Source organism: Penicillium cataractarum (assembly GCF_028827025.1).
Source record: "Penicillium cataractarum strain IBT 29864 chromosome Unknown utg000009l, whole genome shotgun sequence".
Lineage (NCBI taxonomy): Eukaryota > Fungi > Ascomycota > Eurotiomycetes > Eurotiales > Aspergillaceae > Penicillium > Penicillium cataractarum.
Genome location: NW_026622745.1, coordinates 3,459,156 through 3,485,489, shown reverse-complemented (window position 1 = coordinate 3,485,489; position 26,334 = coordinate 3,459,156). Strand labels below are relative to the sequence as shown.

At 51.3% G+C, this 26,334-nt stretch overlaps 10 protein-coding genes across 10 annotated transcripts; 8 read left to right on the top strand and 2 right to left on the bottom strand.

Annotated features, from left to right (window-relative positions):
• Nucleotides 1–202: 202 nt before the first annotated feature.
• N7496_011865 (Zn(II)2Cys6 transcription factor domain-containing protein) lies at nt 203–2,332 on the top strand (the record flags this gene model as incomplete). Its single annotated transcript, XM_056704778.1, has 2 exons — nt 203–821; nt 894–2,332. The coding sequence occupies 2 exons, from the start codon at nt 203–205 to the stop codon at nt 2,330–2,332; spliced, it is 2,058 nt and encodes a 685-aa protein (XP_056550738.1).
• Nucleotides 2,333–3,457: 1,125 nt separating this feature from the next.
• Nucleotides 3,458–4,520, top strand: N7496_011864 (intradiol ring-cleavage dioxygenase; the record flags this gene model as incomplete). Its single annotated transcript, XM_056704777.1, has 2 exons — nt 3,458–4,176; nt 4,250–4,520. The coding sequence occupies 2 exons, from the start codon at nt 3,458–3,460 to the stop codon at nt 4,518–4,520; spliced, it is 990 nt and encodes a 329-aa protein (XP_056550737.1).
• Nucleotides 4,521–5,313: 793 nt separating this feature from the next.
• N7496_011863 (uncharacterized protein) lies at nt 5,314–5,826 on the top strand (the record flags this gene model as incomplete). The annotated part of the gene is made up of 1 exon (XM_056704776.1): nt 5,314–5,826. One exon carries the CDS (start codon nt 5,314–5,316, stop codon nt 5,824–5,826), a length of 513 nt encoding a protein of 170 aa, XP_056550736.1.
• A 791-nt stretch (nt 5,827–6,617) lies between these two features.
• Nucleotides 6,618–9,372, bottom strand: N7496_011862 (PAN-complex poly(A)-binding subunit PAN3; the record flags this gene model as incomplete). The annotated part of the gene is made up of 8 exons (XM_056704775.1): nt 6,618–7,648; nt 7,708–7,863; nt 7,930–8,074; nt 8,135–8,323; nt 8,587–8,693; nt 8,749–8,894; nt 8,976–9,171; nt 9,300–9,372. 8 exons carry the CDS (start codon nt 9,370–9,372, stop codon nt 6,618–6,620), a joined length of 2,043 nt encoding a protein of 680 aa, XP_056550735.1.
• A 1,116-nt stretch (nt 9,373–10,488) lies between these two features.
• Nucleotides 10,489–12,122, top strand: N7496_011861 (clathrin-mediated endocytosis regulator UBX3; the record flags this gene model as incomplete). The annotated part of the gene is made up of 2 exons (XM_056704774.1): nt 10,489–10,623; nt 10,695–12,122. The coding sequence occupies 2 exons, from the start codon at nt 10,489–10,491 to the stop codon at nt 12,120–12,122; spliced, it is 1,563 nt and encodes a 520-aa protein (XP_056550734.1).
• A 1,493-nt stretch (nt 12,123–13,615) lies between these two features.
• N7496_011860 (pleiotropic drug resistance family ABC transporter) lies at nt 13,616–18,200 on the top strand (the record flags this gene model as incomplete). Its single annotated transcript, XM_056704773.1, has 3 exons — nt 13,616–14,710; nt 14,771–16,622; nt 16,684–18,200. The coding sequence occupies 3 exons, from the start codon at nt 13,616–13,618 to the stop codon at nt 18,198–18,200; spliced, it is 4,464 nt and encodes a 1,487-aa protein (XP_056550733.1).
• A 631-nt stretch (nt 18,201–18,831) lies between these two features.
• N7496_011859 (uncharacterized protein) lies at nt 18,832–19,434 on the top strand (the record flags this gene model as incomplete). Its single annotated transcript, XM_056704772.1, has 1 exon — nt 18,832–19,434. The coding sequence occupies one exon, from the start codon at nt 18,832–18,834 to the stop codon at nt 19,432–19,434; it is 603 nt and encodes a 200-aa protein (XP_056550732.1).
• A 568-nt stretch (nt 19,435–20,002) lies between these two features.
• N7496_011858 (Zn(II)2Cys6 transcription factor) lies at nt 20,003–21,811 on the top strand (the record flags this gene model as incomplete). The annotated part of the gene is made up of 4 exons (XM_056704771.1): nt 20,003–20,187; nt 20,241–20,629; nt 20,864–21,145; nt 21,168–21,811. 4 exons carry the CDS (start codon nt 20,003–20,005, stop codon nt 21,809–21,811), a joined length of 1,500 nt encoding a protein of 499 aa, XP_056550731.1.
• A 261-nt stretch (nt 21,812–22,072) lies between these two features.
• N7496_011857 (uncharacterized protein) lies at nt 22,073–23,477 on the bottom strand (the record flags this gene model as incomplete). Its single annotated transcript, XM_056704770.1, has 2 exons — nt 22,073–22,330; nt 22,410–23,477. The coding sequence occupies 2 exons, from the start codon at nt 23,475–23,477 to the stop codon at nt 22,073–22,075; spliced, it is 1,326 nt and encodes a 441-aa protein (XP_056550730.1).
• A 733-nt stretch (nt 23,478–24,210) lies between these two features.
• On the top strand, nt 24,211–25,990 carry N7496_011856 (uncharacterized protein; the record flags this gene model as incomplete). The annotated part of the gene is made up of 5 exons (XM_056704769.1): nt 24,211–24,309; nt 24,368–25,140; nt 25,195–25,400; nt 25,470–25,650; nt 25,732–25,990. 5 exons carry the CDS (start codon nt 24,211–24,213, stop codon nt 25,988–25,990), a joined length of 1,518 nt encoding a protein of 505 aa, XP_056550729.1.
• Between the last annotated feature and the right edge of the window lie 344 nt (nt 25,991–26,334).

Below are 26,334 nucleotides of genomic sequence, written 5' to 3'. Positions count from 1 at the left end.
ATTCAATACTCCGCCCTCGGTCTTGATCAACCCTCGCCGCTCACACTACCTAGCCTGGTCGCTAAGCCTACACCTGATCTTTTTTTTTCTTCTCGCCCACTTTTCATCCGGTACTCGGAACACTTTACGCGACCAATATATACCTATCGAGAGTATATCGCCTCATCCCTGTATCCCGCTCTAACCTACGATCAATTCCACCATGGAGCCCCGCCCCGTGACGGCGGAACCGTCTAACAAACGGCCGCGGTCTCCTGGAGGCGACCACCCGCAGTCCTATCAGTCCAAAATGCCCAAGACACACTCCAATCACCTCCAGATCAACTATCTCGCACGCCAGTACCCGGATAATCTACCTCTAGTCGCGCCGGACGACACCATGCCCGCGATCATCCACTTGATTAGCGAATACGACGGAGTGCTTCATCGCCATGAAAGTATTGCCGGAAACTTGGGCGCATGCCCGTTGGGTCCGATTCTGATCAAACGCTTTGAGCGCCTGTTCGATGGTCCCCCGCGCGTACTCAAGTCGCACGGCAAGGATGGTCCCACGGTCACTTGGTTGGATGTGGTTGAATTCGCCAAGAATAAGCCGGAGCAGTTTAATCTGGAAAAATCGCGGAATGGTGCGCGCGTTTGCCAGTTCTATACGAAACAGTGTCGAGTAGAGATTAGTGAGGAGGACTTTGTGCTTATTGCGTCGGGCATGCCGCAGAAGATGATCCCTCCGCAACCTATCATTGAAGATGAAGAGAAGGAGTTGGGTGCGCTGGAGATTTTGGAGAAGAATCTGCAACAAATCATTCAAATGGCTGACCAAGGTAAGCTAACAGTCCACTCTTCCACTTGTGTCATCCATTCCTGGACTAGTTACTAATCGTCTTCTCTATCAGTCTCCGCTCGAGCCCGTCAGCTTAGCTACCGTCTAAAGAACCGCCGGACCGCAATCGTCAGCCGTCGCGAAAACGATGCCTCTCTCAATGCGCAAACGCGCGCTGCTGCTGCCGATGTCTGGCGTGATATGAAGGCCCCCGGTCCTACCAACGGGCAATCAACTGCCTCCCCATCGGGGTTTGTGGCAGTTAATGCGAACCGGCCAGAAGGCGACTCGGAAGAAAGCCCGCTTCCATCGCAATTCATGTTCTCTCATTCGAATACGGAAAATATCACCATTATCAACGGAACCTCGATCAAGGGCGCTTCACCCACGACGCGAGCGGATCTCATGAAGAAGTTTTTTACAACGGCTGACCGACAAGCTCGTGGCTATGACGAAGTAACCGGTACGACCAATCCGATCCAGCCTCGACCTCGACCTCAAGCCTCCGATCCAGCGGAGTACAGCATCTGGAACAGTAACAACAACAATGGCAGCGCCAGCGGCAATGGCACCGGCACTGGTGCTGGCAGCGGCAACAACAGCAGCAACAACATCCTTAACAATAGTACGACACCGGTAGCCATCCCTGGAACTCCATCCTCATTACTACCACCACCGAAGACTACCCCACAGGAAAAGGATGACGGAGGCCCGTTCAAGCTGGAGATGGTCGCACGGATGGAGGAGCTTCAGCGCGGCGAGCGAGTTAGCCCACCCTGTGACCGATGCCGTCGCCTTCACATGGACTGCCTCAAGAACCTGACCGCCTGTATGGGCTGCACCAAGAAGCACGCCAAATGTTCCTGGCGCGACGTCAAAGAAGACGAAATCCGAGCCCCATGGGGTCCATCAGCACCCCGCGAGCCCCGAGAAATCCGCGAGTCCCACGAGCGCATGGAAGACGACCGCCTCCCACCTCTAAATCTACCAGGTCTCGTGCCCTCCCCGGGCGCCCCGATCTCTGCTGAACGAGAGCGCTACGGGCGTCTAGAGCGGCCAGCCCGCGCCTCCGAGACCCCCAGCGACCCGCAATACTCTCAGCACAACCGCCGCGAGTCTGCGCCTGGTGCGCCCCACATTAGCCCCGGCTCGGGCGCGTCGATGGGTCTGCCCGCATCTGATAAATCACCCCGCCGTGCCATGAGCGAGACGGAGGGTGGTGGTCGTGGACAGCATCATGGGCCCCCTCCTCGACATGCGGAGGACGATGATCCCGATGCGAATCAGCGGCTAATGCAGGCCATTCTTGATACGGTAGATCACCATGCAAGGGTGGCGGCTGCCGTGCAGGAGAAGGAGCGCGGTGCCGAGCGTGCTGGAGAGAGTCAGCCGAATCCTCATAAGGAGCGGGATGTCGAACGAGAGCGTGAGCGAGAACGAGAAAGGGAGCGCGAACGTGAGCGCGATCGAGACCGAGACCGGGACCATGAGCGACGCATGGTGCAGGCTTAGGTTTCTCGGTGTGTCCTTCGCCCCGTGTGTACTATGTCTTTTTTCATGTTTTTATCCTTATACTACGGCATGGATTCTCCTCTGTTGTATAGCTCCGAGCGACGGCGAACCGGGAATAGGGGTTAGGGAGTTGCAAGTTTCGTTCTAGCGTACATATTTCTTATATATCCATGATCTTATTCTGTGTTTTGCTATGGAAATAACGAATGTATCATTAATCCAGTGAGATTTGACTATTCCATCTTGAAATATCGGCAGTTCTAATCCAAATCTACCCCGGACCCAATGATCACCCCGCATTATCATCGGATATAACTGAGCCAGCCCTAACAAGGAATATCCCTCGGAAGGCAATATTTCAGAATTCACTGCTATGTGATTCGCGTTTGTATCATCCTCGGATAGACATTTACCGATAATTGCCCCACACGGTGCTTAGAGCATGCTGACGAATGTGAGGAAATCGTTCCGCGGGAGAATGGGACTCGGGTATAGTCTCTTCCATGTACCTGCTATTAGAGGTATACTAGTTGATAGTAGTGTATAGTATAATGAACATGAAGTAATGTTGCCATGAATATAGAATTAACAGAGTAGATGTAATAATAACAGAGCTATTCTACTTGAATAGAGTCTTCTAAAGTACATCGGATATCGGACAAGGTGGGGGAATCCCGAGTTCTCCGTAATTCCGCCTCTCTGAGTGGGCGCTTTCTTTTTTTGACTGCGGGGTGGGAGCTTGGGTCTTTTAGGGAACTTTGGAGCAAACTTTCGTTGCCAACCGATGAGAACTGGAGAAAACTGGAGACTAGACTTGCTCGAGTCCAATTATTGGTACATATTATCGAAAACCGAAATATTAGTTCCATATTCCATGTATTCGGAGTCCGTACTCCGTCCTGTTCACCCACACCCCACCAATTCCCGCCGGATTTGCCGACGTAAGGGCCAACTCGAGGACGAAATATAAACTAACGAGCTTGTCGCGCCCTGGATTGATTCTGGATTTTCTTTTTTATTATTTCCTGTCTCCCCGCTGTACACGGACAAGAATATCCTTCAATTGCTACCTCTTCTCTCCTACTTACTCCTCCCACCACCCTCCAATCTATACAACCACCTACCATGGACCCCTCACAAGTCAAAATCCCCCCGATGAAAGACCTAACGGTCGACAACATCACCGAAAACGTCATCACAATCAACTCCCTCTGCGAAGACGAACGCATGAAATACATCCTCGAACGCCTAGTAACCCACCTGCACGACTTCGCCCGCGAAACCCGCCTCAGCAGCGACGAATGGATGACGGGCCTCCGCTTCCTAACAGAAGTAGGCCAAATCTGCACGACCGTCCGGCAAGAATTCATCCTCCTCTCGGACGTCCTGGGCCTGTCTATTCTCGTCGACTCGATCGACCACCCCAAACCAGCCGGTTCGACCGAGGGCACGGTGCTGGGCCCGTTCCACACGCATGATGCGGAGGAAATGCCGAATGGCGAGTCGATGTCGCATGACCCCAAGGGGGAGCCGTTGCTTGTTGTGTGTACGCTGCGGGATACGGAGGGGCGGCCTATCGAGGGTGTGAAGATTGATATTTGGGAGACGGATTCGACGGGCCATTACGATGTGCAGTATGCGGGCAGGGAGGGGCCGGATGGTCGGTGTGTGATGCGGTCGAATAAGGAGGGTGTCTTTTGGTTTAAGGCTATTACGCCCGTGCCGTATCCTATTCCGCATGATGGGCCTGTGGGGAAGTTGTTGAAGAAGTTGCATCGTCATCCCTATCGGCCCAGTCATATGCATTTCATGTTTGAGAAGGAGGGTTATGATCATTTGATTACGTGAGTGTTCCTGACAGGTTCCCTTGCATATCTGGTTTATTCTTCTGGGAAGGGGATTGCTAACTATATCCAGGGCTCTTTACCTTCGCAACGACCCCTATGAAACCTCCGATGCCGTCTTTGGTGTCAAGGATTCCCTGACTGTGGACTTGGGCAAGGTCGGTCCTGAATTGGCTGCCAAGTATAACGTTCCCGAGGGCCAGGCTCTGCTCACCTATGACTTTGTCCTGGTCTCAGATGAAGAGACGAGCGCCCTGCGCGCGAAGAACTCCAAGATTGCGCTGGATAAGTTGGGCCGGAAGGTGAAGATTGTGAATGGCTTGCCCGTGCCTGATCTGGATTGATTGACAGAATGCGGGTTTAGTACAGAGAAGAGTAGGAAAAAATGCATATCAGTATACATGTACAAGTTCTGACATGAATTGCCCTCGATATCTTAGCCTACATTGTACGGAGTTGATACTTCACTCTTGCCACTTGCAGTATGTACGAGAGGATCAGCACAGCATAGACTAGGGCAATCAAGCTGGGAGCGCACTCTCCCGGTCCTGTAAACGGCCTTCAGTCTGTGTTCCCTCGGACTGTACCGGAACTCCCCATTGACCATCCTATTGGGCGTTGGAATTAAGATTCCCTCTGTACTCTGTGTGATGGGGGACATAGTCCCACCGAGTATCCACTGCTTCCGTGGGTTAGTTAGGGTGATTTGCTATCGTGTAACTGTAGTTTTGTATAACGGCGCAACTTGTCTAACGCGTCCTACTTTTAGAACACATCTTTACTCAAATAATGTATCTATAGCTATCGCTTCTCCCACCTTTCAAGGTTGTTACTTTCCATGCTTTTCTGAGATTGACAATTATCTCAGCATGCAACTGTTTCTTCTCCTCTCGTTGGCGGCAGCCTTCTGCGCTGCCATGGTCATCCCAGATGAAGAAGCTCTCAAGACTCTTTCGGAGAACGGTGTTCATTTGAACGACCCAAGCTCTCAGGTAGTCCTAAGTGACGACTCGAAGCAAGATGAAGACACCGATCCATGGTGGATAAAGACAGTTTCCATACCAGAAGATGGCCATGGGCTATCGTCCGACGAGGATTTAGAGCGTCAGGAGTGGGGTGAAGAATCTGATATGCAAGATGGCTACATTCATCAATCCTGGGATGACGATGATGACTGGGAGACCGAGCGGGATGACGACGACGACGAATCAGGCGAGGGACATCCATCACATCATCACCATTACCACCACCACCATCCACATCATTGTCATCATGGCTCTAAGCATCGCCATCACCGCTGTCCAGGGCATAATCATGACGATGATGGGGATAGAGACCCAGGGTGTGGCTGCCCAGGTGATGGAGGCCACGGTGGAGGAGGTCGTGGAGATGGAGATGGAGATGGAGGCGGGGACGATGACGGCTGTTCACCCCCAAGAAGAGGAGGCTGTCCTGGAGACGGAGATGGAGATGGACATGATGGTGGTGGCAACAACGGCGGAGGTGAAGACGGAGACCATTATCGAGGAGGTCATGGGGGTGGAGGAGGTCACGGTGGAGGAGACCGTTGTGGAGGAGACCGGGGGGGAGGCCACCGTGGAAGAGGCCACCATCATCGAGGAGGTAACCACGGAGATCGTTCCTGTCTAGGCCACGATCACGACCGTCACCACGACTGTCCTGGCCACGGAAGAGAGAGAGACGGAGACGGAGATGAACACAGAGGCCATCACCATCCACATCATCGTCGACGATGTCGACGACACTGTCATCCAAAACACGGTAACGATGGTGAAGACCATGACTCGATATGATACCCCTCCGCAGTCTATGTTCAATCCGGCGAGTAGTGTTGTTGTACTCGGATATGGGGTTGAAAATGTTGGTTGGAAAATTGTGATATATCTCCTAGCACAGTATTGGATCAGATGTTAGTGCAGGGGGGGAGGGGGGTCACTGAAGGAGAATTGAAGGGAAATTGGATGCATGCGTGGAGGAAATCTGGGATCAGATCGATCTGCGAGAGGGCCCCGCTGGAAATGACTGTCTATTTGCTTATTCATATACCTACGAGTGTTCATGTTAGTTTTAATCAAGTTTGTGAGAGATAAGTATTGGATTTCTTTCTTTATCTGTCTGTATTTCCATGTGATGTGCTGGCTGTACTCGGCTGCGAGGTCACTCCAGGCGAAAGAAAAGAAAGACAAAATACAACGAGATCTTGCAAGAGGCTTTCAGAGAGCCCCTGCAGGGTGTGAGACAAAGGTGAAGCATTCCTCCTTTCCAAAGTCGTCGGTCTTATGGACCAAAACTTGGAGGGGGCGGGTGTGAAAACAAAAAAGCAGCCAGACAGTCCATCATAATCGTAGCTACGTATTATGAGCCCGCGCATAGAGAGAAAAAGGGTAGATGAGCCGGCGACTACCGCTCTACCAAGGATCTTAATGCATCCTTCTGGTCGGCTTCATGAGGGCCTGGAATGACGACTCCAAGGCCTTCTTAACCTCCTTGTAGCTGACAATGAAGCAGCTCTGCTCATCGCGGCTCACAAGGGTAATCTTCTCATCAGACCCGGCATCGAGCTTGTTCAGGCAAGTGAGTACATGTCCGAGGTCGACAACGGCATCCCCAGAGGCATCGACTTGGTGGAAGACGTAGTCTCGGAAGATCTTCAGGAAGTAACGCTCTCCATTCTCGGCCCACTGTCGGTCGTGCTCATATTCGGGGCGCTCGTTAATAAAGTTCAATTTGGTCATCAGGCGCACCAGACGTCCGTTCTCGAGTTCGCGGCTGAGGTCTGATGTGAGTTGATCATCCAGATGGAGAGCCGAGTCAAAGGTGGACATAAGCTGGGAGGAGATGCCAGTAATAAAGAGGTCAATGGTCCGCTCCTGGTCTTTCTGCAACCCGTTCAACAGCCAGAAGACAGAGTTCTTCATTTGAGGGCTGTACGCGCGAGTGAAATGCTCCATCGCTTTGGTGGGGTTATGCATGACATTGGGCGAGTTGGCACCTAGAGTGACGATCAATTGCCCGAAATTGACTAGATCCTGCCGTTGGAGGTCCGCCACGGTCCGCTGCGAGTCATATTGAACTACATCCAAGACAGCGCAGGCATTCAAGCGGATGCGGTTCTTGCCCGTCAGCAGGACTTTGCTGGCCTCCAGCACACGAGCAGCGAGGCCGTTGGTGTGGATAGACTTGAGTGCATTCGCAATCTGCGTCATGTAGCCCCAGAGGACCTGCTCGGGGATGTGAGTATTGTTTTGGCGACCTTGGAAACGGTTTCCGGCGCCCAAATGTTGTTCGGCGAGAGTCTTGGACAGCGGGTGGTAGTCAGTGACGAAGATGAGGGAGCTGTCTTGGAAACTGCGGCTGGTAAACGCATCGTGGACAGTCACAACGCTCCCGTTGCAAACGCGCTTCCACGCCTGGACGGACCGGATTGCCTTTTCGTTGGTCAAACGGAACCCTAAACAGTGTCAACTTTCAGGCTGGGAGAAAAAATAGATGACTCGATCTTCTTCGTACCTTCAAGTCTTCGCAGTGCGTAGAAATTGCCGTCTTTGCTAGATTGCGCTTTGTAAACCCAGCTTGGGTAACCAAAGGTTGCAGCATTCTTCTGGTGGCTGAGATCCAACGGTACGAGTGAGTGGAAGTAGTCAACCTGGGCGGGGAGTGTTGTGTCTGCAGGATAGATGTCAGATCCAGTGTCATCCTCCTAGACTTCGGGCAGGGGACATCTCCACATACTGGGGAGGGTTTGAAGGGTAGCTGCCGCCTTCTTCTGGAGTTCTTCTCGGAAGTCATTAGGGAGGAAGAGGTCGTGAACGTTTCGCTGATAGCCTAGGGTGTTCTGGTTATGAGGGCCAATTGGGGCATAGAGGTGATATTGGACCTGCAATACTTGTCAGTGGGCTGGATGAGTATCGGTGGCGGATTCCACGATTTTACGTACCGGCTGCTGGAAGCCCCCTTGGTTCGCAAAGAATGCGCCTCCTCCGAGTGCAGCAGTCGGGTCATGAGCATATGGGTTGGCCGAGACTGGGCCAACGGCTCCTGCGGCAGTGAGGGGTGTGGAAGCTGTGACGAACGGGTCAAAGGCGCCCGGACTCGTGATTCCATTCCCGTTGCCTTGAAGAGGGCCCTGGGTCGAGGCGTTAGCGGGTTCCATGTCAAGACTGACACTGCGATATTTGTCTTGGCTTCGTTTGCGGATAGGATCAAAGTCATCGGCCAAAGCACTCAAGCTCCTGGCGGAGCGCTTATGGAAACACCCAAGCATGTTTGCTCTTGTTCTCTCTGATACGTGAGAGGGGTGCAAAGGTGATGATTCGCGGATCCGATTGATTTGTGAAGGACAAAATTGGGGGGCTTCATAATAGGAAGGGGCGACCATGACCGACTTACCACGTGAGCGCCTTCAAAGCCCTGAGGGACGAATTCTTGTACATCAGCTACGGTCCAGTCGGGAGTTCCTACTTCTTGTCGTGCCGTCGGAGTACTCGTGTTGGAGCCTTTATCATCAGTCAATATGCGACCTCCGGAAAGCAAGTCAGGATGGGATCATACGTGATGATGCCGCAACCCTGGGCTGGAAGGGAGCGGCGCTCGCAGCCTTCGGGGAGATGGTGGTGGACTTCTTTGGCGCAGAAGTGCCATTGCCAGATAGGAGGGAGGGGGTAAAGCTCGGCGAGTCGACGTTGAATCGTTTCTTGCTGTGAGTGGGTGACTGATAAGCATTCCATAACAGATACGAAGCCTTTCTAAAGAGACGAAAGAAGGAACGTCAGGCTTACTTTTCAGCTTGATTTGCAGCGTTGACTTTCAGAGGGTCGTGATTGAATGCGCAGCCTGAGAGAGAACCCAAGTCAGACCTCCACGCTCTTGAATAACGGCCACAATCATCGCTTTTCGTGGGATAAATACCTTTGTCTTCATATCGACAACGGCCGTATATGGTTACGTTACGGCATAATGTATCTTTCGCATTCTCTGTTCCAAACACACCTCCAGTCAGCGCGCAAATCTATCATAGATCTCCGGCATATTACTCCGATTGGTTCCATTACATCTCTCCATTTTGGATGATGAGCGAAACCAACCACTCGAGAAATGCTCACCTCGGGTCTTCATTTTCGGCGATCCGGTCGTGCGACGGGAATCATCCAGCGGAGGCTTGCCGGCGGAGGCCATGATTAGATGACTGATACCGAGAGACGAAACGAAATCAGCGCAGTGGTATCTCCATTGAAACGGGAGCCGGAATGAAAGGATTGACTCGACCGAGAGGAAGCCACATTCCCTGCGATCGGATAGCTGGATATAGGTGCTTGTTGTCCACGCGTTTGGCGATGCGATCGTCGAGAGCGGGTCAATTGCGAATGAGATCTGGCGGGCAGCCGGGGGGATAAAAATAAGCGGAATCAAGGGCCCCTCGAAATAATCAATGTACAGATTCCAGGTCTCCTCCCTCCGGAATAAGATCGGGAGTGATAGAACCGATGGAGCAGACGAGGACGCGGGGCGAGGCGAACTCGAGTGAAGGGGGATACGCGCACGGACCAGGCGGTCAGCCCGCGATCGCATCACGGATCCCCGGACGGGTCTAGTCTATACGATAGGAGCAATGATTACGTCGGAATCAGCAATATTTTATGAGAGCAGATGAATTGATTGGTATTTTGGAAGATAGTAAAATCTTAGATAGATGTTATAGGCGGATCACATCTCTCTCTATAGATATAGAAGGTTTTCTCTGTCCGGTTGGAAGTACTCCATCTATGTGGGATAGATATATATCGTGGTGGATGACAAGCCAATGTCTATACCTAGTTTGAGTCCATACGACAGCCAGAGCAGGATACATATCTCTAGAAAGATGTAAGAACAAGACGAGGACAGGGATATATACCCTGACCTTTGATCTAAAACTGAACTATAGTATACCAGCGATGGTGGGCAAAAGTACAATTTCAGGTCTATAAGATGAGCCTTATACATCAATGGTCTAGTTGTGCATACTTGTGATAACATGTGAAGTCTAGTGAGGCCTATACTCTTGAAAAATCTCTAACCCTACAATCTAAACTCCAGTATAGGTCTTATCTAACTATGCATGAAGTACTCCAAGGTTTGTGGAGGGGTTTAAACTTCGGAGATATCCACGATGTACCTGCTCCCGCACCGGAGAATCATAATTCCGGGTCTGCAAGACAGAAAGCGGTGGCTAGAGCGGTGACCATCAGTCCTCCATATAGTCATGCCTATCTCCACGCCCGATGGTTCAGCGCTGCCACCTAATCAGCAACGATGTCTATGGCGGAGGTTGACCTCGACCAGCTCTCGGAGAGCGAGAGATCTGCATTGGAGCAGTACACAAGTGTCACAGGTCAAGAGCTAGCAGAAGCAGTCCCTCTGCTGCGCCGGTCGCAATGGAATGTTCAGGTAGGTCGTTACACGTTACTTCCAGCTTCCGCCGAGGTAGCTAGCCAAAGGTACTTACCTCCACAATATAGATTGCCATCTCTAAATTCTTTGACGGGGAAGGCCCCGACCCGCTTGAAGAGGCTCGGGCAGCCATGAACCAACCCGAACAACCATTTCAGCCTGGGCCCGGGGTCAACTTGATGAACGAAGATCTACTTCAACAAGTGCGGCCTGTTAATCGTGCCTCGGATCCCGCTCCGCGAGTCGACACGCAACCCCAAAACCAACCTGTACACCGACCCCCATTCATCCTTTCCCTCCTCTTCGGCCCCTTCAATCTTATCTACCGAATCCTCCTCAGCTCCTTTCGCCTCTTTGGGACTCTGTTTCCTTTCCTCCCACGACTCTTCCGCACAACTGCTAGCCCGGGTCTTCAAGGAGCTCGACAAAATACCACGGGCCGCCGACCACTGGCACCGAAGGATACTGCCGCTCGGTTTATTCGAGAGTTTGAGGAAGAGTATGGATCGAATCCCCTCCCATTCCTCGAGAATGGTTACAACATGGCCCTGGAGAGGGCGCATCGCGATTTGAAGTTCCTATTGGTGGTTCTGCTATCGCCCGAGCACGATGATACGCACAGCTGGGTGCGCGAAACCCTATTGTCGCAGGACGTGGTGGAGTTTGTCAATCCCCCAAGCGATAATGGAAACGTGATCGTCTGGGGTGGCAATGTACGGGATGCAGAGGCCTACCAAGTCGCCAACTCATTACGAGTGACCAAGTTCCCCTTTACCGCGGTGATTTGTCACACCCCGAACGTCTCCTCCACCGCCATGTCGGTGGTGGCTCGGATTGCCGGCCCTCTTTCAGTGTCTGAATTCAAGCAGCGGTTAACGACTGCCGTGAACTCGCACCAAGGGCCACTCTCGCAGATTCGTCAGGACCGCAGCCAACAACAGGCCTCCCGGAGCCTGCGCGAAGAGCAGGACTCGGCTTACGAGCGTTCACTCGCGATTGACCGCGAACGTGCCCGTCTCCGCCGGGAAGCAGAGGCGACTCGTCAGCGGGAGGAGCAAGAAGCAGCGGAGCGCGAAGCTGCCGAAGAGAAGAGACTGCGGGATTTGGCCCAGTGGAAGCTCTGGCGAGCGGAGTCACTTGGCGCCGAGCCTGGTACAGATGTCAAAGATGCGGTACGAATCAGTGTGCGACTACCATCTGGCGAACGGATCATGCGCCGGTTTGCGCCCGATGCTGATATCGAGGAACTTTATGCGGTGGTGGAGTGTTACGAAGTCCTGCAGGACGAGTCTCGATCCACTGATGTGGAGGAGCCAGAAGGGTTCGAGCACCAGTATGGATTCCGCCTGGTGTCTCCTATGCCCCGGGCTGTTTATGCAGTGGAAGATGGCGGGACGATCCGCGAGAAGATTGGCCGGGGTGGGAATCTACTGGTGGAGCCCATCGAAGAGGACGATGACGAAGAGGAAGAAGAGACATCCGATAATTCGGGCTAAGACATCACGTAGTTGATGATGTCGTAATCTGATTTATGCAGGTTTAAATGCATTATATGTGAAATCCCGCAAACACCAATCCTATTATAGACTGTATTGTAGTTCAAACAGTAGTACCTCTGCCGCGTATTATGACGCCAGGGGTGTCATCACAGTACGAATACTATAGCAGGTGGCGGTAAACCCTTGCATCCTTGCTGCCTGGAATAAGGATGGGATATGATATATGAAACTTGGCTACTTGGCAGCTGAGATGAGCATGGGGATGGCTGCGTCGCCTGCAGGACGGGCGATCTCGATGCCGAAGCCGACATGGTGGCTATGGGCGCCACAGAGACCAGGGTCTACAGATCAGATACAGATACGGGGATAAGATCGACCGGGTTCATCCGTGAGATGGACGAACGTTGAGGACGAACGGACGAATAGGGCGGTCATTGGCAGGACAGCAGTACTCTTCTGGATTTAAGCAGTAGCGAAGTTTAGCCGTATGTAACATGATTGGTGGAGAGGTAGCTGAGTCATGCCCGGATGCGCCGCAGCCCGGTATCCGAACCCAGCGGCAGCCAGCAGTTGGAACTGCCCGAGAAGGGGCTTATGTCAGCAGTAGATTGGGAGCTCGGATTCTTTGCTCCCGGCCCACTTTTACTTCTAGAACGGTCCGGCACGTGTTTGGAGATCTGGACAAAAAAATACAATTGCATAATTCCTTCCCATACGAATGTTCGTGTACTGTGTGAATGGCAGTGAAGTATGGAGTATTAAGGGGGGGAAATGATTCATCTAATAATCATAATGTTGTCATTTTGATTCATTTAGATATATACGGGGTAGTATAAATCGAATAGTTATTGGTTATGTACATAGTAGCATGCCAAGAGGGTCTTTGTACGGTACAAGGCTCCATAACCGATGGTTCATCTCATCTGCAATTGCTCTTTTAGTATTAGTTTAGGCATCCGACGATGACACAGTCTGACTCGCGTTCCATTTTCCTAGGTCTCCGTACCTGTCAGTGCTAATTCCCCCCCTTAAGTTACCAAAGTTAAGGGCCTTGTCTCCGCCCGGCTGCTTATCGCCGGACGGATCGCTAAATTCCCGCTAGATTCCCTTTCGGAGGCAAAATCCATGATCGTTCCCGGTCCCGAATTGGCACGAAGCATCTCTTACTTGCAGGAATTTTTTTTTCTTTTCCTCTTTATTTATCATTCCTGTCCGCGCCTCCTTAACCTTAATTTTCTTGACGCTCTTTTTCTTCCTTTTCCTTTCCTACTATCTAATACCAATTATCCTAATCGACTCTCACGGCTAACCATTCTCTCAACTCCACCCCCTTATTGACTCCAGTCGCGTCAACACGCTATTCAACCCCATCAATTGATGGTCCTTTCCTAATCATCTCGACATTGGGTCCTCCGATTTATCCCCCCACATCTCGGACCCATATTACAACCTTCTAATTGACTTTTCCCCCACACGAAAAGAAGCTCGCTATGTCGCTTCTGGGGACCTTTAACCATAGCGTTACCACCGAGGTGACCAGTGAGTCGGTCTCGGTGGCTCGCGAAATTCATCACCATGATCCTGCCCACAGCGTCAGCAGCGAGGACACTGCCCTCGAAAAGACCGAGGTTGGCAATGAGGACGTGATCGAGGCCGAAGTCACTCGTCTGGCCCGCCAGCTCACCCGTGAATCCACCCGTTGGGTCGATGGTGAGAACACTTTCCTCGAGACCAAGGAGGACTCGACCCTCAACCCACACAGCGACAACTTCAAGGCCCGCAATTGGATGAAGAACTTGCTCGCTATCACTGCCCGCGACCCTGAACGTTACCCTTCCCGGCAGGCTGGCGTGTCATTCCGCAACCTCAGTGTCCACGGTTATGGTAGCCCCACTGATTATCAAAAGGACGTGTTCAACTCTGTCCTGCAGGTGGGTGCTCTGGCCCGCGCTATCACCGGCACTGGCAAGCAGAAGATTCAGATTTTGCGTGACTTTGATGGCCTCGTCAAGAGCGGCGAGATGCTGGTCGTCCTGGGACGTCCTGGTTCCGGTTGCTCGACCTTCCTGAAGACCCTGGCCGGCGATATGAACGGTATCCACAAGGACGACAAGACCCACATGAACTACCAGGGTATCTCCGACAAGCAGATGAAGAACCAGTTCCGCGGTGAAGCCATCTATACTGCCGAGACCGATGTGCACTTCCCCCAGTTGACCGTTGGTGACACCCTCAAGTTCGCCGCGCTGGCTCGCGCCCCTCGCAACCGTCTGCCTGGCGTTTCCCGTGAACAGTATGCCGAGCACATGCGTGATGTGGTCATGGCTATGCTTGGTCTTTCGCACACTATCAACACTCGTGTTGGTAACGATTTCGTGCGTGGTGTTTCCGGTGGTGAGCGCAAGCGTGTTTCCATCGCCGAGGCTACCCTTTGTGCCAGCCCTCTCCAGTGCTGGGATAACAGTACCCGTGGTCTGGACAGTGCCAACGCTTTGGAATTCTGTAAGACTCTGAACCTGATGGCCAAGTACTCCGGTACTACCTGTGCGGTTGCCATCTACCAGGCCTCCCAGAGCGCCTACGATGTGAGTTTTTCCCCACATACACCATTTCATAGTCGATTGTGCTAATTTAACATTATTTAGGTCTTTGACAAGGTGACTGTTCTGTACGAGGGTCGCCAGATCTACTTCGGCCGCACCGACGAGGCCAGGGGATTCTTCACCAGCATGGGTTTCGAATGCCCCGAACGCCAGACTACCGCCGATTTCTTGACCTCCCTGACCAGCCCCGCCGAGCGTATCGTCAAGAAGGGCTACGAGAACCTCGTTCCCCGGACCCCCGACGAGTTTGCCGCTGCTTGGAAGAACAGCAAGGATTACAAGGAGCTGATGCGTGAGATTGAGGAGTTCGACAAGGTCTATCCTATGGGTGGTGAAGCCCTTCAGAAGTTCGTCGACTCGCGCCGTGCCATGCAGGCCAAGAACCAGCGTGCCCGTTCTCCCTACACTATCTCCGTCTGGCAGCAGGTCAGCCTCTGCATGAACCGTGGTTTCCAGCGTCTCAAGGGAGATGCTAGTTTGACCCTGTCCCAGCTGATTGGTAACTTCATTATGGCTCTTATCATCGGTTCCGTCTTCTTCAATCTCCAGGACACTACCGATAGTTTCTACTCTCGTGGTGCCCTTCTCTTCTTCGCCGTCCTTCTCAACGCCTTCTCCAGTGCCCTGGAGATTCTCACTCTTTACGCCCAACGTCCAATTGTCGAAAAGCAAGCTCGCTACGCCATGTATCACCCATTCGCCGAAGCCATCGCTTCGATGTTGTGTGATATGCCGTATAAGCTTCTCAACGCCGTGACCTTCAACGTGACTCTATACTTCATGACGAATCTGCGCCGCACTCCTGGTGCATTCTTCACGTTCCTGGTTTTCTCTATCTTCACCACTCTGACCATGTCTATGATCTTCCGAACCATTGCTGCTAGCTCTCGAACCCTGTCTCAGGCTCTTGTGCCGGCTGCTATCCTGATCTTGGGTCTGGTGATTTACACTGGTTTCACCATTCCTCCTCGCAACATGCTGGGCTGGTCTCGCTGGATGAACTATATTGATCCCATTGGATACGGTTTCGAGTCGCTGATGGTGAACGAGTTCCACAACCGTTGGTTCGACTGTCTGGACTCATCTATGATTCCTGCTGGCGACGGTTATGATAATGTCCCGGCGACTAGCAAGATCTGCTCCACCAAGGGCGCTCGTGCTGGTTCTAACCGAGTGTTTGGCAATGACTATCTCGCTGATAGCTTCCAGTACTACGACAGCCACAAGTGGCGCAACCTGGGTATCATGATCGGTTTTATGATCTTCTTCATGGCTACCTACCTGATCGCCACCGAGTACATCTCCGAGTCCAAGTCCAAGGGTGAGGTCCTGCTCTTCCGTCGTGGCCACGCCCCTAAGCGCGCCTCCCATGAGGATGACGTCGAGCTGAGCGGCACCGTGACCCCCGGTGAGAAGACCGATGAGACCAGCAGCCAGGAGGTCACCGCTGGTATCCAGCGTCAGACCGCCGTTTTCCACTGGCAGGATGTGTGCTACGATATCAAGATCAAGAGCGAGGAGCGTCGCATCCTGGATCACGTTGATGGTTGGGTCAAGCCCGGTACCTGCACTGCCCTGATGGGTGTTTCTGGTGCCGGTAAGACTACTCTTCTGGATGTGCTTGCTACCCGTGTCACTATGGGTGTTGTCTCTGGTGAGATGCTCGTCGATGGCCGTCCTCGTGACCAGTCCTTCCAGCGTAAGACCGGTTACGTCCAGCAGCAGGATCTCCATCTCTACACTACTACCGTCCGCGAAGCATTGCGCTTCAGTGCTATGCTCCGTCAGCCCGCTCATGTCTCCCGTCAGGAGAAGTTGGACTATGTTGAAGAGGTCATCAAGCTCTTGGGTATGGAAGCCTATGCTGATGCTATCGTTGGTGTTCCCGGTGAAGGTAAGCTACTCCCCCGTCTAACTACATTCTCTTAAGAACCCCCCTTCTAATATCATCATAGGTCTCAACGTTGAGCAGCGTAAACGTCTGACTATCGGTGTCGAACTTGCCGCCAAGCCTCAGCTGCTTCTGTTCCTGGACGAGCCTACCTCCGGTCTCGACTCGCAAACCTCCTGGTCCATTCTCGATCTCATTGATACCCTGACCAAGCACGGCCAAGCTATTCTATGCACTATCCACCAACCGTCCGCTATGCTCTTCCAGCGTTTCGATCGTCTCCTGTTCCTCGCCAAGGGCGGCAGAACCGTTTACTTCGGCGAAATCGGCGAGAAGTCCTCGACCCTCGCTAGCTACTTCGAACGCAACGGCGCCCCCAAGCTACCTGTCGAGGCTAACCCTGCCGAATGGATGTTGGAGGTCATTGGTGCCGCTCCCGGTTCTCACAGTGATGTCGATTGGCCTGCTGTCTGGCGCGACAGTCCTGAGCGCAAGGGCGTTCACGAGCACCTTGCTGAATTGAAGTCGACTCTCTCGCAGAAGCCTGTCGAGGAGTCTAGCAACAACCCGGCTAACTATAAGGAATTCGCTGCTCCCTTCACTGTCCAGCTCTACGAGTGTCTCGTCCGCATTTTCAGCCAGTACTGGCGTACCCCGGTTTACATCTACTCTAAGGCTGCTCTTTGTATCCTTACTTCTCTCTACATCGGTTTCTCCTTCTTTCAGGCACAGAACTCCCAGCAGGGTCTCCAGAATCAGATGTTCAGTATCTTCATGCTGATGACTATCTTCGGTAACTTGGTGCAGCAAATCATGCCTCACTTCTGTACCCAGCGCTCTCTCTACGAAGTCCGTGAACGTCCCTCAAAGACCTACTCCTGGCAAGCATTCATGAGTGCCAATATCCTGGTTGAGCTTCCCTGGAACACTCTTATGGCCGTCTTCATCTTCGTCTGTTGGTACTACCCTATCGGTCTGTACCGTAACGCCGAGGAGGCCGGTGCCGTTCACGAGCGTGGTGCACTGATGTTCCTGCTTATCTGGACTTTCCTGCTTTTCACTTCTACTTTCGCCCACATGATCATTGCTGGTATCGATCTCGCAGAGACCGGTGGTAACCTGGCCAATTTGCTCTTCTCGCTCTGCCTGATTTTCTGCGGTGTTCTCGCTACTCCCGCACAGATGCCTGGCTTCTGGATCTTCATGTACCGTGTCTCACCATTCACGTACCTCGTCTCTGCAATGCTTTCCACCGGTGTCTCCGGTGCCACAGCCACCTGTGAGGCTATCGAGTACCTGCACTTCGATCCTCCCAGTGGCGAGACTTGCTATACATACATGGAGCCTTACATGAAGGTCGCCGGTGGATACCTCCTGAACAACAATGCCACCACCGACTGCTCCTTCTGCACCGTCAAGTCCACCGATGTCTTCCTTGCCCAGGTGACCAGCTACTACAAGGATGCCTGGCGCAACTTTGGCATTATGTGGGTCTACATCATCGTCAACATCTTCTTGGCTGTTGGCATCTACTGGCTCGCCCGTGTGCCCAAGGGCAATCGCAGCAAGAACTCCAAGTAGGAGTTGGTTTTCTTGCTGATCGAATATGTCAAGTACTATCTTTCTCGTTAGATTCTTTAATTTTTCCCAAAATGTTTCTGATTTCTGATCCCCCTGCATCATGTCACATGTTCTTCTGAATGATTCTCCTTTTCTATTTCATTTTTTTTTGTGATGTTGCTTTGCCTTTTCATTGGCATTGAGCGTTGCTGATTTGCGGCAGTCATTTGCACTGTCTTTATTGGCTTTTTGCATGGATGGCTTTTTGATTTTTTGAAGATCGTTAGAACATAAGCATATTTGCACATATGTATAGATTATTGAAAGGTCTCTTTTCTGTTACATTTTTGCTTCGCTGTAGTTTACTGTATTAAAGGGTAGACCATGCTATTCTCACCTAGTATGTCATGTATCAGATACAAAGAAGCTCGCCGATGGTATACTGCTGTGGCTACAACCCCCATACTTGAATATTATCGTAGAAGCCTCGACTAAATAGGATTAGACCGAGATACTAACTACTCTAAGTAAAGCCCCACGACGATCATACCCCCACCTAAAAAACATCGTACCTGATGCAGCTACATGTACTCTTAAACACCATACACAACTACACATCCAAGAGTCCCAGACTCAGCACCCACAATACAAAATGGCCAACCAATACACCCACAGACTAAACCAACTAGTCTCCCTAGTCGAAGAAGAAGGCTGGTCCGACTTCGGCTTCCTCCTCTTCCGCACAAGCTACAACGACGAGAACCTCTGGTCAACCTTCCTCGAATACAAAGACCAAATCCTGTCCTCAGCTATCCAAAACGCACCCCCAGAATCAGGACTATCCCATATCACGGACAAAATGTACCTAAAGCAGGTATCCAACGAAGCATTGAGGGATATCACACCCGAACAAGTCGCAATCGCATATCGCAGCTTGGAAGATGGCGCAGTTGATGGAGATGGGAATTCGGAGGATAGGATTGAACCGGGTCTGAGGACTAGTGTTTGTCTTATGGTCGATGAGGAGTGTATGCGGTCTGTTGTTGGGTGGGTGGAGGGCGGGTTGGGGACTGTGCCGTTTGTGAAGGCTGTGGATGTTTTGTTGGGGGAGGAGGAGGTAGGGTATTCGGGGGTGTTTAGGGTTGCGATTTCGTCGTTGTTTACGGAGTTTTATCTTGAGCAATTGGAGTGTGGTGAGACGGTGGAGTTGGCGCCGGAGGGGGATGGGGTTTGGAGGGGTCTGTCTAAGAATTAAGGTTGATAAAGTTAGTCTGATGAGACTTGATATATGCAAGAAATGCCTTTAACCTCAGAGGAGAACGGTATTCAATTTTTATACTGTAATCTAGGTGACGGTAAAACTGCTGCCTCGGGAAGTGATCCGCTCCCGGAGCAGCCTGGCAAGCTGGCATGGGCCAAGCCGGTGTCGGTAGCTTCTTCGGAGCCGTTTGAGAACGGCTATATGGTACCAAGATGGGACCAGAAGCGCGTTGTTATCGGGTCCCTCATTATAACTTCAGGGTGGACTCTTCTGGGTGGGCCAGCGCAAATGGATGGAGGTCTTGTGGTGCAATTAATTGAGGTTGGTTGAATTCGCTGCTCTTCGCGGTGCCCAAATAGCGTTCATTGAATACTGAAAGCTCTATGAGGTTGGTGCTTCATGTTGATAAGCAAGAAGACATCAACACTAAACCGAAAGGGGAAGTGACTCCGCCAAGGCTAGAGGGGGTGCTCGTACAACCTCTACTGCGTCAACATGGCCAACCGCGTACCCCGATCTCCTTCTACCAATATCTGCTGAATAGCTGGGCTAGGTCATTTCAATGCCTCAGGACCGATCTAATGATATGCACCTCAGGACTACACAGCGGGCGCCTCGTAGCTGCCGATCATGCACATCTCGAAAGGTCAAGTGCGATAAGGCGGTGCCGTGCTCGACATGCATCAAACGCGGAGAGGCTGACGCCTGTGCGCGAGAGATGGTTATTGTACGAGGTGAAGTCACAATGTACGTTATCTCACCACTTACAAGAGTGCGTCAACCACTAACCAGTCAGCCAGATGGAAGGATGAGCAGCTACCTACCTACGAGGAGCTGCGCCACGAGAACAAACGACTGCAAGAAGAGATCAACTGTCTCCGGGCTGAAAATAAACAGCTAATTGACAGCAAGGCTGCTTCCGAGTTACCTGGGCTATCGCTGAGACAATCGCGCGCCGTAGAGCATGACAATGAAGGTTTAGAGGAGGAATTGTGGAAAAGTCTTGCTGTGGCATCAGCCGCCTCGAGGTCCAGCGTCTCAAACTGGGACGACATTGTTTTGCCGAACGCAGGGTGTAGCAAACAGCTTGTCGCGTATGACAAGGTGTGGAATTCATGGGTACACTATGCTCTTGAATACCCGAGCTTTGAGAAGGAGTGTACCAGTTTCACTGCAGCGATGGACAGAGGTTTGTTGCTCGAGGAAGCTGATCCGTCATGGATAGCTGTTTATTTCAGTGTTCTTGCTGTATGAAACCCCTTGTTGAAGCCGGTGATATGCCTCATGTATTGAGTCTGCGTCACAGGCAGCGCTTCTCATGATGCGCGATGATGAAGCAAGCATGCTAACCCTCCCACAAGGTAGATTTTGTTTTGATGAACTGTAGCCCTCTTCCAGGTGTTAATAATTGACTATGGGTTAGGTTTCGATCGCAGAAAATTATCTCGCATGTGGTACGATGCTGCTATCTTCTCCCTCTACCGCGCCGACTTTATGAGGGTTCCCCACATCCACACCGTTCAAGCCATAGCAATCCTGGGCATGTGCTTCAACAACTGGGGAGACGTGGAAGTTGGTCAGCACATGTGGAGCTGTGCCCTACGAATAGCTCGGCGAATTGCCTTGAACACCCCCTATTCGAATGCGGCCGCTGCATGTCTGAGTGCAGAAGCCCAGCACCGGCTATGGTGGACACTGGTAATTTGTGAATGGTAATTGACCTTTAGCACATGTCAAATTTATGTGGGAAGGAATGAAGAAGGTGAAAAATAAGGGAAAAACTGACAACTTTGGTGGGGATGGCAGGTTAAAATTGCCTTATCGGCCTCCAGAAGTCGACGATACGGATTTTGACGTGCCTCTTCCATCTGCCACCTTAACAGAAGCGGGAGAAGACGAGGCTGCTCATTACCATGTTCACTATCACATTTTTATGGCGCGGACGGCAGCCGCCGTATACCGCTTCCGTGCTGCAATTAAATCGGGCTCTGGATCCGCTGAAGAGACAATTACAGCCGTCAAAACCGTCGACGAGGAATTAGCAGAAATTATCGACAGCCTTCCTCCCCTTCTTCAGCCTGACACTGATATCGCAGATGGAAATTTGCACCGGCTTGAGCTTGCGCACCCTTGGATCAAGTGGCAGCGGCGCGACCTGACCTTGGTCCTTCTGCATATGCGCCTACGCATCCATCGTGCCCTTCATGAACAGTGGCTATCATCTTCTGGTCACCACAATTGGGCAAGAACCGTCAGCGTTAATTCAGCCATGAGTATTATCTGGATCAACCGCAATTGGGATCAACCAGCCTCTATGCGAAAGCAATGGTATGCCCAGGTCCTGGCGATGGTTTCCCAAAATAACCACTAACGATTACAGGGCATTATCCCATCATATTTTTGCTTCAGCTATTCTTCTTCTCCGTGAATGTCAAAGCGACCGAGCGGCTGATACAGAGGATTATCAGGAAGCGGTGCAAACTGCTCTTAGTCTGCTAGAGGATGTGCAGCAGTGGAACGCCGTCGCATATCATGCAGCTGCAATAATTAGAGATCGACTGAATAATAACAGTTCAGTTATAAATAGCCTATGACTCTGCTATACATGGTCCATGGGATGCGCTCCCAGAATTCAAACGTTTTTCAAAAGGTGAAAGCCAAATGCCCGCCGTGCCTCTGTCCCAAGCCCGTCCAGTCCAACATATCCTTTCAACTTAGTTTCATCGAGATCATTGCCTTCTAAGTAGTCGGGAGCCACGCGACCTTCAAGTGTGCACGCAAGCTGCATTTTGACGTATTCTTGGTTAACTGGAGTCGTCGGACATGAGGCTATGAACGCGACTGATGCGTGGCTTGTCCCTAGTTGTTCCGTGTCCACGGCATGGCAGAGCTGAGACAAGCAACAATATCGGATTAGCAAGGCTGTGCAACAGGTCCTGAAAGGGGCACATCCATAAAAAGGAACTTACATCACAATGCCACCAGACCGTGTCTCCTGCCTTCACTGGTGGAGCATACACCAGACATTCTTCCAGCCTAAGATGAGGATGCGATGACCGGCTGAGACGCTGGCTCTCCGCCTTGAAAGTCCCCGGGAACCAACCCGTCGAGCCATCAATTGTCCAATTCTCACCATCCATAATATCCACACCTGGATCAGCCGGCGGTTGGAAGAACGGACGTAGAAGCATGTAAGCGATGACTGTTTTAACATTCGGATAAAACATGATGCTGCCTTCCCGCGGAGCCGTAGGTGTCAGGGCAGTCCAGCCTTGGAAAGTGCGCAGCACCTTCGAGTGCGCCATACCCTCGTATAAGGCCTGATTGGCATCTTTGCGCACACTCAGGTCAAAAGGGTTGAATTTTTCAGGGTTTCCTGAGAAAATGCTCTCATATACCTTCCGATAAGTTGGATCGGCCCAGCGAGAGAGACTGCCGGCATCGATATGTGGTCCCAGGCCGAGGAATGGTTGTCCTGGCGCACGGTCGCGAACACCATCCAGGTAAATGAGAGGTTCTGAGGTGGTCACACCCGTTGAATCGTGCCACAGCTCATTCAGCTTACGCTGGAGGTTGAGATGGTTGGGATGTGAACGGAGAGTGTTCTGAGTTGGTGAGTTGTACAGGATGAGCATGGATGGGCTCTCCTTCGGCCAACCTTTGATAGACCCCTCATTGTCAGCTATAAATTGCTTAAGATTGTCGTAGAGCTTCTTAGTTTCCTTCTCCGGAACTGTCGCCCTACAGACGAAAGCGCCAACACGCTTTATCTCGTTTTTCTGGGCGCAGGTAAAACCACTCGTAAGGATCTTCGTCGTGTCAAATACCGGTATCACCTTATTGCCCTTCTCTGCTATCTCGTCGGTTACGCTCTGGAGCTCCTTGCATACTTTTATCCAACTCTTGCGGATAGCGGACGTGCCGTACTCGGCAATGATAGCCTTTTTGACAGCTAGAAATTCAGGGTCTGCGGCCTCATTTGGGCCTTCATGGGTGTATTCGGCCCAAGCAGGCCAGTCTTTGATCGGAGTTGGCATTATCACGATCCGACAGACGTGAGGTTGGATTAACTGCGTCTTTTTGGGATCACTGATGTGAATGATCAAGAGGCAGGGCCTGGTAGAACGCTTGATTCGAACCCCTGGGGTAAGTCTATCCGTGTTAAATACATTATGGTCGGGTTTAGAGCCAGGCCCCTGGACTCAAAAGCCGTTCATTCTCTGGAAACCCCACGCGAACTCACCCGTGCGGCAAGGCTGGTTTACAGAATAGCTTATCGTAATGGTTTAACCCTTACTGGTAAACTCGCCCGAACTGGTCCGAGTTAGCACGGTTATAGTTCAGTCCGACGTTTAGACAAGTGCGGGGGTTTAAGGCTTGGATACCGAAGTGGGGACCAATAAAAGAGACTCTGATTACTTCACACGAACTCACCCGTGAGGCAAAGGCTGGTTTTACAAAAGAGCTTATCGTAACGGTTTGACGCTTACTGGCCAGCTCGCCCGAACTGGTCCGAGTTAGGGCAGTAGGCGTTCTTTCAACGGCTGAGGGGGTGCGTGGCCCTGGATCACGATACGACGATTCCGGAAGCGGGCATCATTCATGAGACAGATAAAGACTTCCTGGAGCTTTATATAGTCTTACAGCTGCTGATCAACAAGGCGAATGATCACATAACTTGTCGCCAGTATAGTTACTGGAGGCAAACCGCAATCATTCAATTGCTTGGCATAATACTCACTTTGCCTGTAACGAACTTCAGCTCATATCATGGTCCTTCTTGAGCGTAAATATGTCCCAAAATTGGTACCGGCGGACCACGGGGTGCTCATGCCTCTGCTTCTTGCTGTTACTATTGTCAATTCAGCAGTGAGTTTAACATATTGCCCGATGCTGGGATGCTTTTTGCGGTACTGACCTCTACAAGACTCTAGGATATGACGCATCAGTCATGAACGGCCTACTAATCCTACCGTCTTATTCTGAATACTTCCATCTTAACACTACCACTGAGGGTCTCAACAACGCAGCCATGTGGATGGGAGGAATTCTGGGTGCCTTTCTCATGCAGCCGGTCCCTGACTATCTTGGCCGTCGCCGTGCGATCCTGGTCGCGTCGCTCGTTACTATTGTTGGCATCATATTACAGGCCTCTTCCCAGAATATTGGTATGTTTGTTGTTGCCCGCATCATAGTGGGAATTGGATCTGCCATCAGCAACGGTGCGGCTCCAACTTTACTGGGAGAGCTTCTACCCCCTCGACGTCGTGCTCGAATCCTTGGACTCTTCTTCTCGTGCTACTACGTTGGAAGTCTGGCATCATCTATTGTGAACTACGGCAGCCAGAACATCAATAGCACGTGGTCCTGGAGGCTGCCTTCGCTACTCCAATTCATTCCTAGCCTCCTAGCTATTATTATTGTACCCTTCATCCCGGAGTCCCCTCGCTGGCTGATCGCACATGGAAGGAATGATGAGGCACTGGAAGTCTTACTTATCATGCAAGGCAAGAATAGTACAGACGTGCAGAAAGGCAATGAACAGCTTTGCGAAATCAGAGATACACTCGTTCGTGAGGCCGAAGAATATCCCCGTAACCCGTGGAGAGAGATCATCTCGACTAAGGGCAATCGGCGGAGGCTGCTTATCCTGTGTACCTTTGGTCCGATGATCAACATGTTTGGAAATTTCATCATCTCGTGAGCTCCTAGAATTCTACATACAATATACGTTGTGACTAATTAATACAACAGATTCTACCTCACGAAGATTCTCAGCCAGGCCGGTATTACTGATACAACAACCCAGACTCAAGTACAAGTTATCATAAACTGCTGGTCATTTGCTGTCGCCATCCTCGGTAGTTTCATGCTGGACATTCTTGGACGAAGGGGGCAAATTTTTATCGGTGTGGGCGGTATGGTGACTACGCTGCTGTTGATTGGAGGCCTCATTAAACGTGAGTCTGCGTTGCTTCATTTATGGAACTTTCGGCTAAGCATACACTAATGATGTTTAATCATTGAAGGCTATGGATCGACCACCAACACATCCGGCATATACGGTACTATTGCTGCCATCTTTCTCTTTCAAGGGTTCTACGCATTCTCGGTCACCCCTATGACAAGTCTATACCCAACGGAGGTTTCACCATTCAAGCTCCGTACAACCGGTATCGCCATTTTCCGAATGCTGGATTCTGGTTTTGGGTATGTCCCTATGAGTCACTTCTTCCCCATGGAAAGAGTCCCACTATTACTAAAGGTATACTGAATTCTTTGATGATACAGTCTCCTCGCGTCCTTCGCCATGTCCTACGCAATGGCCGACCTCAGCTGGAAGTTCTACTTTATCAACGCAGCCTGGGACTTTGTCTTCCTGATCATCGCATACTTTACGTTTGTTGAAACAAAGGGACTTGAACTTGAAGAGATTAATTCTAGGTTTGAGGGGACGGAGATTCTCACTGGGGTCATTGATGATAGGTCTTGTGGGGATACCGACGACGCCAAAGATGGGGAAGTCGTTGATAAGGCCAAGGAGGTGTAGAATGGTATACTATCTCAGACGTAACATAATATAACCTACGTTTACCTGTTCCCAGATGCCGTTTTCGTCCGCCGCCGTACTACGCTGGATGTCCTTTCTATGTATACATCAGGGCATACAGAGTAACTAGCTCTAAAACTATATAGATACATGATGAAACCGTTCGGCCAAAAATGCTTCATGAGCGACAATTTCAGCTTATACGGTTATAACGTGGAGTGGAGTGGATCTCAACAATACATATAGGCAAGATTGGCCTATGAGCCTACTTTCACTCTATAAACAAAGCTGCCATAGACTGATATTAATGTAGCTATAAGCTATAGACAGTTTTAGTCGAATAC